At 37.7% G+C, this 16,963-nt stretch overlaps 2 protein-coding genes across 2 annotated transcripts in view; both read right to left on the bottom strand.

Moving 5' to 3' along the window:
* Positions 1-4,947, bottom strand: part of LOC127634896 (potassium voltage-gated channel subfamily C member 1-like) — a 77,147-nt gene extending 72,200 nt beyond the window's left edge. The window contains exon 1 of the mRNA XM_052114643.1: positions 4,492-4,947. The gene's annotated coding sequence lies outside the window, so the exon portion shown is untranslated. The remainder of the gene's footprint in view (positions 1-4,491) is intronic.
* Positions 4,948-6,975: 2,028 nt separating this feature from the next.
* Positions 6,976-16,446, bottom strand: LOC127634900 (uncharacterized). Its single transcript, XM_052114650.1, has 10 exons — positions 16,375-16,446; positions 13,858-13,937; positions 13,413-13,742; positions 11,687-12,022; positions 11,164-11,316; positions 10,937-10,984; positions 9,979-10,026; positions 9,351-9,404; positions 8,556-8,672; positions 6,976-8,207 (listed from the first exon to the last, which is right to left on the bottom strand). The coding sequence occupies exons 2-10, from the start codon at positions 13,892-13,894 to the stop codon at positions 7,843-7,845; spliced, it is 1,488 nt and encodes a 495-aa protein (XP_051970610.1). The 5' UTR covers positions 13,895-13,937; positions 16,375-16,446; the 3' UTR covers positions 6,976-7,842.
* Positions 16,447-16,963: the final 517 nt, after the last annotated feature.

Below are 16,963 nucleotides of genomic sequence, written 5' to 3'. Positions count from 1 at the left end.
GAGCCCCCAACAGGCCATGAAGGGAACTGCAGCAACGCAGAGTGCTGCAGTCACCTCCCCTTTGCAGTGACACCACACACACTCACCTCTCTCATCTCCCCATGCAACTAATCGTTTCCAATTTTCAATTGAGACATTAATCAAAAACACACTCCGTCCCAAGTCTTCATACACACTTCTATCCCTCCTTCAAAGGTCAAAACATCAGGTTCACTGATGCAGAGAGAAATATAGCATGACACTTCTCAGAGAAAGAGAGAGAGGCAAAGATATATATATATATATATATATATATATATATATATATATATATATATATATATATATATATATATATATATATATAAGGACAATCTTTTCCTAACTAGCAAACAGTATTATCTCATGCAAGCATGGAGTACTTATTGTTATAAAAATACTTTAAATAAAAGCTAAACGAAATATATATATTCACATTCAAATCTTCCAAACCTCAACCTCTTGGATACTCAGATAAAAAAAATGGTCACATGGTGCTTCTTCAAAGCATCAGTGGTGTGTGTGTTTCTGCAGTTGTGAAGCACATCTCTGTAGAAGATTGTGTGTGATTGTGTGTGTGTGTGTGTGTGTGTGTGTGTGTGTGTGTGTGTGTGTGTGTGTGTGTGCACCTCTTTTTTACATTTTCATTCAGCAGCATGTTAGAGATTGCAGTAAAGAAGAGCAGACTCCATACTGTCCGCTTTAGCAGCTGTTTTGAGTAGCGTTTCCTTCCTTAAGGGCAAACTCTCATTCGGACAACCCAGCCTATTATCCTCCAAACAAAAGATTGAGCAACTGCACCATTAGCTACCGGCAGAAAACCTTCCTCTTTTTGTGGAAACATGTGCTGCACGCTTAACCGTTTCAACTGATGTTAGACAAAGATATTAGTGATACCTGACTACAGGCAACATTTTTTGAATGCATTGAGTAATACGGTCTTAAATATAATTTAAAATATGATTGAATCACAAAAGCACCACTTAAGTGAAATTTTTTATTTTTAATAATGCAAATGAATTCGTGAAATTCAAGGTCCAGAATTAAGAAGACCAGATAGGCATTTAACTACTAGGAACAGTAAGATGTCAAGTAGAGGTGGTGGCGTAGAGGGCTAAAGCACATAACTGGTAATCAGAAGGTTGCTGGTTGGATCCCCACAGCCACCACCATTGTGTCCTTGAGCAAGGCACTTAACTCCAGGTTGCTCCGGGGGGGGAATGGCCCTGTAATAAGTGCACTGTAAGTCGCTTTGGATAAAAGCATCTGCCAAATGCATAAATGTAAATGTAACTTAAAAGGATAGTTCACCCTAAAATGAAATTTCTGTCATAATTAACTCACCCTTATGTTGCTCCAAACCTGTATGAATTTGTAAGGAAGAATGTTAGTGTCAGTCACCATTAACTTTAAGTGTATCTTTTTCCACACTGTGAAAGTGAATGGTGACTGAGGCTGTCATTCTGCCTAACATCTCCTTTTGTGTTCCAAAGATGAAAGAAAGTCATACGGGTTTGGAACAACATGAGGGTAAGTTAAGGACTTTCATTTTTGTGTATCCCTTTAATTGTAGATGACACTTCTCATACGTGGGCTCTTTATTATATTAGTGGCAATTCTGTTGGGAACATTTAGTATTACAGTTTATTTAAAAAAGATTCCAATCAAACTATGATCTTAGGAAATTAGATATTTCTCATTTACAAAACATTATGTGCCATTTAATGAGGAAAATAAGACTTCTTCTGTTCAGACGTAGTGATCAACGTGGAATTACACTCAGTATATAAATATTCCTGTTCAGAAGTAGCAAAGTTGGAGACTTTTGTTAAATACAGTACAGTGGAAGTATTTCAAACCTTTGGAGAGTCAGTGAAAAGCACACAGAAACCCTGCATACACAGAGACTGGGAAATGTGAGGGATTACAGGAAACATGAAATGAGCGAGAGGTCAAAGTTGCTAAATGAGGAAAGTGTATCATCTTACAGCGAGTGTAACCCCTTAAACCTCTGCTTCTGAGAACCCGGCTCTTTCTCAAGTTTAACAGCAATTATTACAGCAAGAGAGAGTGAGAGTGATGTGTGTGTGTGTGTGTGTGTGTGTGTGTGTGTGTGTGTGTGTGTGTGTGTGTGTGTGTGTGTGTGAGAGAGAGAGAAACTATTATCTGTAATACCAGAGATGGGGCACAGTGACATCATAATGTAATTGCCAACTATACCCATCAAAAAGAGATTCGCTATGACCAATGACTAATAGTTTTGATCTATAACAGTCTGTATCGTAGCGCACTATATTAATTAGCTTCCTTATTTATTGTAACTAAAGCAAGGAATCTCAGCAATATAATTGATTAATAAACCTTATAAGCGAAGTTCTTAGAAGAATATTCCGTGTTCAATACAAGTTAAGCTTAATCGACAGCATTTGTGGCATTATGTTGATTACCACAAAAATAAATTTCGAGTCGTCCCTCCTTTTCTTTAAAAAAAGCAATAATTTGGGTTAAAGTGAGACACTTACAATGGAAGTGAATGGGGGCATTTTTGGAGGGTTTAAAAGCAGAAATGAGAAGCTTACATTTTATAAAAGCACTTACATTAATTCTGTTAAAACTCATGTATTATTTGAGCTGTAAAGTTGTCTAAATTGACATTTTAAGGTTTGTTGATGTTGTAAAATTTGCTATACCTTGTCTATAACACAGAAAATGTTAGTAAGTGATTTTATCACACTATAATCATGTTAACATGCATGTTGTAACTATACTTTTGAAAGTATTTAACATTCAAAAATTGTCCCACATTCACTTCCATTGAAAGTGTCTCACTGTAACACAGATTTATGCTTTTTTTTTTAAAGAAAAGGAAGGTCAAGTCAAAATTAATTTCTGTGGTAATCAATATTATGCCACTAATGCTGCCAATCGAGCTTAACATGTATTGAACCCAGAATATTACTTTAAACATATATTATATATTCCTATATGTAAAATGTTGCATGCAATAAAGAAAGTTAAGAACTAACTAATATTGACACATTTATTGCACCTAAAAAAGTATCAATACCAAATAAAGTAACCTTAATAAATAATAATATAGGCTCAGTAATCAAACTATATAAGATATAACGCCATCTATACAGTATATAACCTTAAACATCAATCAGAATTACAACACCACACAAAAATCATAATTAAAGACTGTTTTAACTGATTTGCACATTATGTAATGGGGGAGTTTATTAAATGCAAAGGCTGCTTATATTTTAGTTAGAAGAATAAGGATTTATTTGGACGAGCATGAATTTGAATCCACAAAGCATGTGTTTAGATCTTGAACATAAAAGCTACTATATTGTGTCCTTTTGACTGTTTATTTACACTAGAATGGATGAAAATGGGGAAAATTATTCACACACTTCAACAACAAAACTTCTAAGTTGTATCTCGACAGGATTAACCACCTAAAACAACTAATCATCCAAACGCAGCAGTCTTACGGATTAATACATTAATATATATATATATGAATCAGACGTTCAAATCAATTCTAATATCTGTTCTCTTTTGCTCAGTGTGTGAAGGGTCATTTGATTACTCACAGAGGCTGCTTATGTTGTACTTGGATATATTTGGACAAGCATGAATTTGAAAGCTAGAGAGCATTCTCAGTTTGCCCACCATTCCTCGCTAAGTTCAACATCCACGTATCGCTCTTAAATTATTTACGCAATTTAAAAATATAGCCCGACACCTCCCATTTCTGCCTTCTTCCATGCTTTTATTTCACGAGTTTCACCCAAGCACCTTTCTGATGTCTGTAGTGTATTCTGCTACTCTCTCGCCCTCTCTCTCTCTCTCTCTCTCTCTCTCTCTCTCTCGGATTACTCATCCCTGCAGGAAAAAAAGATGATCCTGGTTATCCATGGTGGCTGCTTCTGCTCCTGCCAATAGGTGACAATTCTCCTGAACCTACAGTGTAAATCATATTAGATCTTGCATTGCAAAAATTATTCCTGTGTGCAAAGATGTCTCAATTAGACAACTCAAAACATGTGGACATGTATGTAGTGTGTTGTCTGTCATGTCAGACACCTGCTAGTGTACCAGGATATTCTGGTCGTGAAATTGTACACATGCTGGTGTGACTGGTACAAGCCTCATTGCATCAGTTACCATGAATGCACCAGCATTAGTGCACACATAAACAATACTTGTTGAATGTTGTGAAAGTAAGTCTGAAAAGACAATGCTCACCTGACTATGCAGAACAAAACAGACTCTGAAAGCATCCCAAATTAGACCATTAAACAGTGGAAACATGGAACAGATAGACAGATAAATGGACTGATACTTTATTATAGCCCATGATTTAAAATTGCATGCAACATCAACCAGACACAATCAACACAAATGCCAAGAAGTGCACTATGCATACACAATATACACAACTACACGGAGTATTATACTCACTTGGCTCCGGTTGAGTTCAGATATGTTAATCCATAAGAATTAACCGATGCTTTTCATTGTCCACGACATGTATGATCCCGTTTAGCAAAGGGTTAATACAAGATTCAGATCTTCGGAAATGAGGCGGTATTAAATAAGACCATTAACAGTAATGAAAAGAATCTATTAAATGCGCCGTCCACGCCTTCAGAGGTAGCGCACCGATTTTCACCGCCCTGAATTCATCGCGCTCCTCCATGCGCGTGTGAACGGGATTTTTGCGGGGGAAAGAATAATGATGATGATGTTGTTGTTGGTGGTGGTGGTATTTCCCCGGTTTTGAATCAACGCAAGCGTTTCACGTTCCAGACAGACGCAACACACACACTCACGCACGCACACACTCGCGGGTCCCTGGCGGAACTGCACCTTGCTCATTTATTTATTTATTTGTCCTTTTTTTTCTCTCTCTTTCAGATGTCACGCGTGGGCGGTGGGAGGGCTCACGCGAGTTCGGTGGGTGATTGTGACGTGCGGCTGCGCGCGTGAATGGAACGGAGTCGCGCGCAGGTGGCGCTTCATGCAAGGTGTAAGACGCTCAGCCTTTTACTGATATTATACAGACTCAGGAGGAATAAGATGAATCAATAAAAAATATTGTTTTGTTTCGCTTTGTATCATCTGTGTATCATTCTGTGGGTCGCATGCAAAAGACAATTCCAGTTACTGGTGAATAATGCTAATAGTCAGGGGTGGACCGAGGTGGGCCTGGGCACTTACCCTAATTCATAAAATAAAACAAACAGTAAAAAGATGAGAATGACAGATAATAATATTAATAATAATAAAGTAAATAAAAATGCATAATTGACATGCTTACAAACACAATCCTTTTTTTGGAAGTTATCTTTAACAATCCCAATTGACTAGACATTTTGGTCACGTTTTAAAACTACAACTCTCATTGGGACATTTTTCTATAAAGAACAGAACACTTACTGTAGCTTAGACCTAAATGTACTGTATATTGGAGGCAGACTGGCTTGGAGAAATCTTTAATAACAGTCACTAATTCAATCAAGAAATTGACAGTAAAACAAATAAGAACAAACTGGTGACAGGTGTAACAGACAGGTGTAACAAGATAATTGACCAACTCAAAAAACAGGAAACAAATATCCAATACAGGAAAGTTACTCAAGGGTGCCATCTTGGTTAGTTGTCCTAAGCGATAAAGTCCCTTTTTACAAAATGTATATTAGACCACACCTTCCAAGACCCTGACCATGATTTCTCTCTTCAAGGCCTAGATCCAGACCAAGATTTATTATTTGTATTTTATTATTTACCTACATCCTTTCAGTACTGATAAATGGTTACATAGGGTGACCATATGCATCCTTTTTTCCTGGACATGCATCCGGCCGGGATTTCAAAATTGGCTAAAAATGGATGGTGATTTGGCTTTGTCTTCATATTGATGTGCTCTCTCTCTATAGTTAGGACTTTCATACTCTGTGGATTTGATAATGGGCATTAGTTTAAGTTTCTGCTTGAGAGCGGCAGAATGTGCACTCTTTCAAAGCAAACTCTTTCTTATTCTCTCTCTCTCTCGCCCGCCCACTCAACAAGCACAAATCTTAAACCAAAGGTGCATTTGTCATTAAAAACCATCATATATGTGTGTTTGTGTCTTTTGGTTTATTTCTTCATTAAAATATTATGGGGGGGGGGTTTACGTCATGCTGGGGGTATATGGCTAATGAATGAAAGAGAACATTAACAACATAAAACAAGGAACAGAACAGTGCTTGAAGGCATAGTTCCCCGAAAAATGAAGCTCCAGTCATTATTTACTCATCCTTGTGTTAATCATCGCCAGTATAACTTTCTTTTCTTTGTCGATACACAAACGGGGACATTTTGAATAAACAATTGTGCTCACTGATGTTATACAATGGCAGTTTATGGTGACCACCTCTTCAGAAGTCTAATAAATAATAAATTATTCCATGTGACTCATGCCTTGTTTGGAAGGCATTCGATAAGATTTGGTGAGAAACAAAACAAAAATTTTATAATGAAAACTCACTTTGTTTGGCTCCAACTGGTCCACCTCAGAGATATTCACAACAGAAAACCCAACACAGCTGCACGCAATCCAGAGAACTGAACTTACAAAACATATCTGAAGAGTAGATGAAGAGGAGATGCATTTCTATGCCCAGCCTTATTTGTTTGAACCTGGGTACTCGGAAATCATACTGAGAGTTGCAGGAGGCTACAAGACAAAGATGTGATTTCTGTTAATGGCGAGGAGAACAACTTTATAATTATACCGGGTACATGTTTGAGCAAAACAAGATTGTATAATCTTTGTGAATAGTACGGCAGCATACCTTAATATCACAGGCAACAAGAGTAAACAAATATCAAAATAACAAACTTTTTGATATGATTCAACAAAATATACATTTTATTATGCATTCAATGGTAACGTATAAATTGAAAGGTCCTGTAAATGAATAGCTTTCTTTCACATACTACTTTCACAAATGTAACATCAAAGGAAGAAGAAGAAGAAGAAGAAGAAGCAGCAGCAGCATTACCAACCAATCCAGACAGGGGAGAGATTGGTAATCATCATTGCAGACACCTGATGTTAATCACCTTGTAAGAATTCCAGAGGAAGAGAGAGATAGACAGAAACAAAACAGGAAAACCACAACACAAAGTGGAAAATGCCATACATCTATAGATGCAATTGAACAAAATATGTTGACAAAGGAAGGAACCAACAAATATGTCCTGGGACGTAACAAAGACTAAAAACTATCAGAAACTAAACACATTACAGCACATTTAAAATGAATAGTTTACCAAATAATTATAATATTATCATCATTTCCTCATCATCATGTTATCTCTAACTCATTTAACTTTCTTCTACGGAAAACAAACAAAGATATTTTTTAGGATATATCTGTTTTTACATACAATGTAAATGAATGGGGTTTAAAACTTTCAAGCTCTAAAAAGGACATAAAGGTAGCATAAAGGCAATCCATTTGACTCCATGTTTTAATCCATGTCTTCTGAAGCAATATAACAAGTTGTGGGTGAGAGCAGACTAAAATGAACCTCCTTTTTCACTAGAAGTCTTGACATCTGCAGTCTGTTGCTGAAAAAGTGCAGTGCTGATATATGTATCATGAGCGATCAGAGTTCAAAAATCTGATTGCTTGGGGGAAGAAGCTGTCATGAAGTCAGCTGCTGTGGGTCCTGATGCCAAAACCAAATCAAATATGGTCAGCTAAACAAAAGTTTGCTAATGCTAACCAAAGTAGACCAGTGGTAATTGTACATGTTTAATTACAAAATTTGGCAGTTTTTCTCTGTACTTTCATGTCTCCTTGGAGTCCTTGGTGTGCTGGATCCTGGCCTCTCTTGTGCTTGTGTCCTCCCTCCTGCTGGTGGCATGGCTGATCCAGATGTTCTTTCTCTTTGTGGATCCTGTGATGGCATAGCTGGAGTGGATGTTTCTTGTGCTGTAGCAATACTTCCTTGTGGAGTCCTTTGCATTGTTGCTTCCGACATCTCTTGTGTTAGTGTGTAATCTCTTGCTGATGTTGTTTGCAGAAACAGTGATGGCATAGCTGGGAAGGATCTTGCTTGTGCGGTGACTATTCCCCTTTCTCTTGTTTGTCTTGTATTTTGATTTCCACTCTCTCTTTCCGCTGCAATATTGAAACACAAGCAAAGAAACTGGATATGCAGAATATCTATGACTTTGAAATAACAAAATAATAAACAATTGTAAGTCACCCCTTCACTCAAAACAAACATAAAAAACAACATCCACTGATAGGTAGTGGGCACTACTGGTACTTATATTTGTATGAGATATCTTTTATGTGTATCAATTAATCTACAGTATCTACTGTATATATAAAATACTGTATCTGTATGACAAATATCTGACAGATCTGTCTGTGAAGGAAAATGTATATTGAATAGATATTGTATGTACAGAAATTGCATACAGTATTGCATACATCGCATGCACTTACAGCTCTTAAACTTACTGTTTGATACGTAATCCAAAGTATAAAAGTTGCTGAAATAAAGACTGAGATTTTGTCTATGCTCCCTCTCCTCTTCCATCTCCGGTCTCTCCAGTATGCTATCACCTCCCACTGCCACTGCATGTCAATTACATGCAAATATATATACAACAAAAATGTAATGAACAAAGGTACATCATTTATATTTTATTGCAGTTATAGTAACATTAAAGGGATAGTTCACCCAAAAATTTTAATTATCTCATCATTTACTCATGCCATCTCAGATATGTAGGTATTTCTTTCTTTCTGCTGAACACAAACAAAAATCTTCTCAGCTCTGTAAGTCCATACAATGCAAGTGGATAGTTATCAGCACTTTAAAGCTCCAAAGAGCACATAACATGCATTGGAGAGCGACCGGAAGTGAACATTTATAGTGAAAAAGGACTTATTATAATACAATATTTATTGGTTTCATATCAATCAAATCACTCTAGAAGACATTAAATAAACAACTGTAGTCTTTTGAATAACTTTTATGCTGTCTTTATGAGCTTTTTTGGAAGCTGGCCATCATTCACTTACATTGAATGGAACTAAAGAAGCTGAAATATTCTTCTAAACATCTTTGTGTTCTGCAGAAGAAAGTAAGTCATACATATCTTGGATAGATTGAGGGTGAGTAAATGATGAGAGAATTTTCTTTTTTGGGTGAACTGTCCCTTTAAGATTCAAGATTGTGCTCAAATTCTAAGGTAAGATGTAAATACACAAACACTCATGCATCTATGATCATTTAAAGTGGGATCTTACTGAGTGGAGGAATTGCTTCCATGCTATTTGTCCGCCTAGATGTAGGACCTGTAACTGAAATGAGGGAAACAAAATTATTTGGAAGTAAAAAACAAAAAAACGAAATCCAGTTGTGAAGTTGACTTTGTAGTTTCTCATGTAATTTATGCAAATGTACAAAACTCAAACAAATAAACCTCACTTCCAATTTACATTTTGATTTACTTTCTGGAAATTTGTCATGTAGTAAACAGCCATTTATGTCTACTCTTGTGTTGTTATTGGCAAGATCAGATACTCATCCCAAACTTTTGTTTAGAGCTCCTTATGATGTATCCATCCTATCTATACAATAATGGCACTTACCATAGAATATATACATATTTGTATTTAATTGTGACAAGGAGGAGGGCGTGGTCGGCGCTGAATCAGCTGATCAGTGGTAGAGCGAGATAAAGGGGAGCCGGAGGTGCCAGTTCGAGAGAGAGAGAGAGATGCACGCGGCTGCACAGCATGTGTGTCTGTGTTCATTTTATGTTGGTTTAAGTTTATGTTTGAGATTAAAAGTTACATTGACTGTTCAGCCGGTTCGAACCTCTTCCTTGCCCATCCCTTTACCTGTTACAATACTATATAATATATAATGTACCAAAAATGTCTTCTATTTCCCGGCTCTCCTCTGAGCTGCCATCTCCCACTGCAGGCAAGCACAAGACATTGAGAAAATCATGTCATTTAGCACGTCAAATACTTGTAAATATACATACTGGATAACAAAACTCTATAACTCTAATAAAACTCAATCAAAAGGTACAATTACCATTTCATAGCAGCAAGGGCATAGGAACGATCTGAAAACTAGGGGGAGGGGGGGCACATTCTAACACCCTGTCAACAATGGACGTGATGGGCACGTTGCGTCAAAAGCAATATAATCCATTATAATCAATGATGCTGTCTACACTGGAAGTGTCCGTTGCGACACATCACGGCAACGGCAAACACGTGTCCCGGTACAAAAACCACGTAAAAGTTAAAGAACAATATATTGTTTAGAAGTATACAATGATATAAAAAAAAATTCACACACATGACTCTATGAATGAAATCCTGAATGTCTGTCCCCGTTTTTTTGGCTGGTGGTTGTACGAGACATTATTGGTCATTCAATGTTTCAGTTAAAAAGACTAACAATAAAGAGGTCAGAGATTTACTTAAAACAGATTTCCTGCAAGTTGTTGGGATCATTAATATTAACGTTGTCTGCGTTCACGCAAACTAATTTGCTGAATCAAAACGAGGACTGTGAGCGCCAGCCAATGAGATTGCCGAGTTAGTTCTGCAGACGCTTCTGCTGGGCCTTAAAGGCTTCGGTTTAGGCAGCTGCGCTTTTTTCCATTTCACTACAATTAAGCAAAATAAATGTATTAAAATTTAATTAAATGTTATTATTGTTCCTCAAAAAGGGTTAAAAGTCCCTACACCCCTGCATAGCAGTAACAGTAACATGTGGAATTCTCTGATCTTTCTTACAACCACAAAACAATTAAACACACCAGATTTAAATACACAAAAGCATCTTTGATCACTCAAAAGTAGTTTCTTACAGAGTGGAGGATTTTCTTCCATACTATTTGTCCGTCTGGATGTAGGCTCTAAGGTTGAAATTATTTCAACAAAAAAACAAAAACAAAAATTATTATTATTATTATTATGGAGATTTACCATGTAGTTTTAGAACTTCCCATTTGATATTGTTATCTGTAATCTAGTTTAAATAATCTGGAAGAAGCTTTGAAAGGACATTTTGCTTCTCATTGTCCCTTAGACTTACCAACAGATGTTTTTTTCTTTTTATATCTACTATGAGATAGTAGAGATAGTGATTTGATGCTTTCCTCCAGTTTTTGTTGCATAATATCATCATGTACTTGTGTTAGGATATCCTGCAGGTGCCTTTGCCTTGTAAAATCACTCTTGTCAATCTCTAAATTAAACCAAATATCACAAATGTAAACATATCATCACTTCACCAGTCATATTTGAAAGACAATGAAAAAATGAGGCCTAATATAAAATTGGCAGACTACATCCCAAAAAAAAAACGTTATTTCAAAATGCTACACACCAGTCTTTATATGATTATAACAAACTTAATAAACTATTCAGGTGGATAAAACAATGTAAACCTGCTTTTAATTTTGTTTAATTGTTTATTAATTAAGTCTGCATATTACATCAAATATACTACTAATATTTGGCAACAGTACTAAAGTGTTTTTCATGAATGAACTACAGGAACAAGCTAGAGAAGAAAAGTAGAATATAGCATAGATACAACTTTCATAATCTCTTACCTCTCACTCGCAAGTGAACTATTCCTGTGTTCAGATATCCATCTTGAATAACTTTGCAAGTGTATTCTCCTGAATCAGACTGCTGAACATTTCTCAAATTCAGAGAAAGATTTCCTCTCTCCAGTTCCTGAATAGACAGACCCACTTGGTTCTCATAGCGTCTGTTTGTTGTCCCCTGTCCATTGTTGTACTGATAAATGAGCTCTGTCCCTCTAAACCACTTGATTGTCATGGAAACTGCACTGGTTTCAGGTGAGAGATGAACAGGCAGGGTGACATCTGCTCCAGCATCAGCAGATATGGTGTCAGTAGGAACCACAAGTCTTAAGTTTTCAGCTGGAGAGAGAAATACTTTTATTGTCAAAAGCAAACTGCAACACTGCTAAAAGGTCAAACAATGTTAAAAGTTGTTCCCCTTCTGTCACTCACTCGACGTTGTATAGATGTAGTGACACTAGGGGTCGCTCTTGGGAGCCCGATCCACCTTCAGATCTTTGAGAAAAGGCCAATGAGAAATTGGCGAGTTGAATTTGCATGCCGCTCCCCCCAACATACGGGTATAAAAGGGAGATCGGAATGCGGATTCATTCAGACTTTTCTTCGGAGCCGAGCGGTTGTATTAACAGCAAGCTGAATACTACTGTCGTCCATTCACCTCTCTGCTTAGCATTGTGCATTCCAGCGGTTCTCTCTCCACTCTGCACTCCGCTGCAGACTACACCCCTGGGCGCTTCGACAGTGCTTTTCCTCTAAAAGAGTGTGTGTTTCCTCTATTAGAGCAGTCACAGAGACGTTGAACATCTTTATAAAGACGCATCTTTTTAAAGATGCCTTTCTGTCTCTGTGCCATTACTGGATGTGGTCGTTACCTCTCCGCCTCTGACAGTCACGATCCCTCCCTCACATACCTGGACTATAAGCGCGTTGAGGAAGCGATCGTGGATGGTTTATGTTCTCACCTCGAGAGTGCAACCATGGCAACGTTGCGGTCACGGCTTTCCTTCTTTCGAGGGAAAACCACTTCGGCTGTCCCCCTCACAGCTCCTCCTACCTATGGATACAAGACCGCGCTTCAGTGGGTACGGATCCGCCGGGTAAATTTCCCACGGACCGCCCTCTCTCCGGTACACTCGTTTGCTTCCGTCCAGCACTGGGATGAGACAAGCTTGTCTCACCGCCAGCCTTATGTCTCTTCCGGAGCTCGAGAGCCGGATGAGATGTCAATCACTGCATCGGAGAGCACCTTGGTGATGTCAGACGGCGAGGACTCGACCGGGCTGCCGCCTTCGGGTGTGGCAGCTCAGTCTGAGGCTGATACAGAGCTGACTGCCACGATTGCCCGGGCTTGACGACTGGGTTTTGGGTTCGGCGTGCCTCTCGTGGCCACGCCCCCCTCCAGTCTCGTTCATGATGAGCTGACGTGATCACGGAGGGCACCTTTTTACTGCCCAAACCCGGCCCTTTGACTCGTCCGCTCTCACTACCATCTCCCTTTTAAACCTGTATGTCAGGGGGTGTGGCATGCAAATTCAACTTGCCAATTTCTTATTGACCTTTTCTCAAAGATCTGAAGGTGGATCGGGCTCCCAAGAGCGACCCCTAGTGTCACTACAGCCAAATTAAACAAGATACTTTCCAAGCTGGACAAAATGTATAGCAATTTTTGGGGCTTAAGATAAGGGATAATCTTTGAAACATATTTAGCTTTTGGTCATACAATACTTACAGCTGATATAAAGAAAGATATATTCTTGTTTTGTTTGCCATTCATGGGTGACCTCACAGATATAGATGCCCCTCTGTGATCCTCTGATGTCTCTGAGTGTCAAAGACACATTTCCTCTTTGTAGATCTTGTATTGAGAGACTTACTCTCCCCTCATAGCCTCTACTCTCTGTCACCTGCCCATCCTTATAATGACAGACAAGATCCACCTTATACCGCCACTTGATTTCCATTGCAGCAGCACTAATAGCTGGCTCAAGATGACAGGACAGAACAACATCATCTCCAGGATAAGCAAATACAATGTCAGACTGGCAAACAAGAGAGAACTCTGGGAAAGTGAAAAGAGTAATAATTTTCAATTTATGTCATTTTTGTAAGTGTTCCATGTATGGTACTTGTTACTCAGTCAAAGCATCAGAGTCACAGGTAACTTTTTGACTTGCCTCGCCTCATTTGTGGTATTTCTTCAGCTTCATACATTTTTAATATGTCTGGACCTCCTGAGATGCAAAAGGAAAATCCACTGTAAAAATAAACATGTATATAAACATAATTAAACATGTTTTCATGAACATGGGAATTCTTGGTGAGTCTGAGAAGGTCATAAGTTTGAGCTGAATGGTAAATTAATTCAATTTTAAACTGTTCAGCATAGATACAACAGATCTATGCTTACTGTGATGTCATTATGTGAAGGTAAGAGAGAAAGAAAATGTACACATAAAACTGAGCGAAGACAAAAATACTACAAAATAACTTTGAAAAGTTCAAGTTACTTTGGTGATTCAAGTTACTCCCAAAACATTAGCCACAGCATTTCTCCTGTTAGTAATGCTCTGTTATTAAAATGTTGAAAGTCCTGCAAATTCAACAGCTCTTCTCATTTAATCAATCCCAACAAGCAATTTTATTAGTGACTTCAAAATAAGGCTTGTTTATCCACTCTTTACGCTTAAAGATGGGGTTTCGCCGCTTTGTTTCACTTGTTTGAACCAACAAAAAATGAATGAATCAAGTTTTCAAACATTAAGTTCAAAATGAACAAGCAAAAGATTCAACCAAAAATAACAGAAGTAAAATTACTCCATATATAGCAAAACAGTGGGTCAAAGTGATATGTAAAAGGGTCAATTCACCTTCTAATCTTTTAAATTCCAGATTACCATTGTGTCTGCCAATGTGGTCTAATCTCATTACTCACTCTCATGCCATCTCAGATGTGTGTGACTTTCTTTCTTCAACAGAACATAAATGCAGCATAAAAGTAATCCATAAGACTCCAGTGGTTTAACACATGTCTTCAGAAGCGATATGATAGGTGTGGGTGAGAAACAGATCAATATTTAAGTCTTTTTAACTATTAATTCTCATCTCTGCCTAGAAGTTGGCAAAATGCCAATAATAAGAATGTGAATGTGAAAGTGGACTTACATGTTGATTTGTTTCTCACTCACACCTACAATATTGCTTCTGAAGACATGCATTTAACCACTGGAGACTTATGAATTACTTTTATGCTACAATTATGTGCTAAAATCTTCATTTGTGTTCAGCAGAAGAAAGTCATATACACATCTGGTACAGCATAAGTGTGAGTAAATGATGAGAACATTTTCATTTCTGGGTGAACTATCCTTTAAGTTTAATTTTAAGGTACAGTTGGCGGATAAGGATAAAGTAACTAATACTTCTCATAAACTCATACTGTACATTTGAAGTACAAACCATTTGAATTAAATTAGACATTGCTGTCCTCTACTGGTACAGAAATGGCATGAGCAGGAAATTGGCCTACATTTTAATTTTAACTGTGAAGACAAATTACTGTTGATTATTGTTTAGGTCTCTGGTATGTTTCAACGAAATTAATTAGTAAAAATGTATAAGTGCTTTAAAACTCAGCGTCTGCAGTGCTACTAAACATGAATTCATGGTGACGTAATGTACATTTATGTTGCACTGCGACTAGAAAGGAAAAACTTAAGGTGCGTACACACTGCCAGCGACATCGCGCGCGACAGCGACTCAATACCATTCATTTTCAATGCGAGCACAGCGACTTCCGGCGACACGAGCTGTCGCGACCGTTGGCGCTAGATGTGGGCGTGTCCAGCGACGCGACAAAGTTGAGAAAAGTTCAACTTTGGAGCGACTAACGGAAGCGACAGCCAATAGGAGAGAAGACGGGAGAGCTCACGTGATCCTTCTCTCTCACTCTCTCAGTTCCTGCAGTAACGGAAAGATGGATGAAAGGCTAATTCTTGTTGTTAGAAATTTTCCAGTGCTCTATGATATGTCTCTTCCCACGTACAAGGATATTTTTAAGAAAAATACTGCGTGGAAAGGTGTATCTGAGATCGCGGGGATTTTATGGACCGGCATTTGCATTTTCGCCGCAGATAAACAGCCGCTATGGCAAACAGCACGCATTGTTTCTCATTCATCTTTGATTTAAAGCATTTTATGTACTGATTCCATTTATATTTAGTCTTTTCCCTCCAAAATGTTTGTTTTTAGTGGCAAGAAAAGAGATTCGCTGTCAACAGCAATGGAATGACATCCGTGAATGTCATTTATAAACGTTACTAGGCAACCAGTAGTGGGAACGCCCACTAGCGACTTCACCGCCAGCCACTGGCGACCTGCAGCGATAAAGTCGCTGGCAGTGTGTACGCACCTTAAACAAAAAAGTGTGGCCATCAGCCTATATATTTAAATGAGGTCCAGTATTTTGTAGCGCTGATTGTAGTAATTTAACAATAACCGAGATAAATAAAAGTTAAATCACTTCTAGCTACGTTTAGATTTACTTTCTGTTTGTGATTATAATGCTACGTATCGTATCTGTGGCCTTCATCTCATCGAACAGTTGATAAGAGGCAGATGTTGTAACCCGGCTTGCATGTGTACATATTAGTTACCACTTCTTGCTAAATATATATAGGACAATATTCAGTTACCTTCGGTCGACACCAGCAATAGTTCCTCACAGTTTTGGATCACTCCGTTTGTGCTGATCCGCAAACAGAAATCCGGTAGTTCTGAATAATCTGATTCACTTTAGTTTCATTTTCACTTTTATCACTTGCCGGGTAAAAGTTACTTTCAAAAAGCAAAGCTAATTTGTTGATTTGTTAATAATTTTTAAACGGTGGTCGATGTGTTTAATAATTGTATGTACACAGGCATGATTTGTTTTTACCCTCGTGACAGACAGACGTTAGTATTAATTTTATTAGAATTATCTTGACTGTTTTTATTACTTTTATTGTATTTGTCTTTGTTGTAAATGTTGCTGGTGTGATCAAAGAAAAAAAAGCAACTTTTTTTCAAATTTTATTGAAGATCACCTTTATTTATTTGAAATGTAAATGAGTTATTTTATCACAATATATATACACATACATACATTCTGACATTTCACATTCTTAAAATAAAGTAGGGATCCTAACTGACCCAAGACAGGGAATGTTTTCTATGATTATATGTCAGGAATTGTGAAAAACTGAGTTTAAAGGTATTTAGCTAAGGTGTATGTAGACAGCCAGA

The sequence above is a fragment of the Xyrauchen texanus genome, chromosome 42 (genome assembly GCF_025860055.1).
Source record: "Xyrauchen texanus isolate HMW12.3.18 chromosome 42, RBS_HiC_50CHRs, whole genome shotgun sequence".
In the NCBI taxonomy this organism is placed as follows: Eukaryota; Metazoa; Chordata; class Actinopteri; order Cypriniformes; family Catostomidae; genus Xyrauchen; species Xyrauchen texanus.
This window is presented reverse-complemented; position numbering and strand designations above follow the sequence as displayed.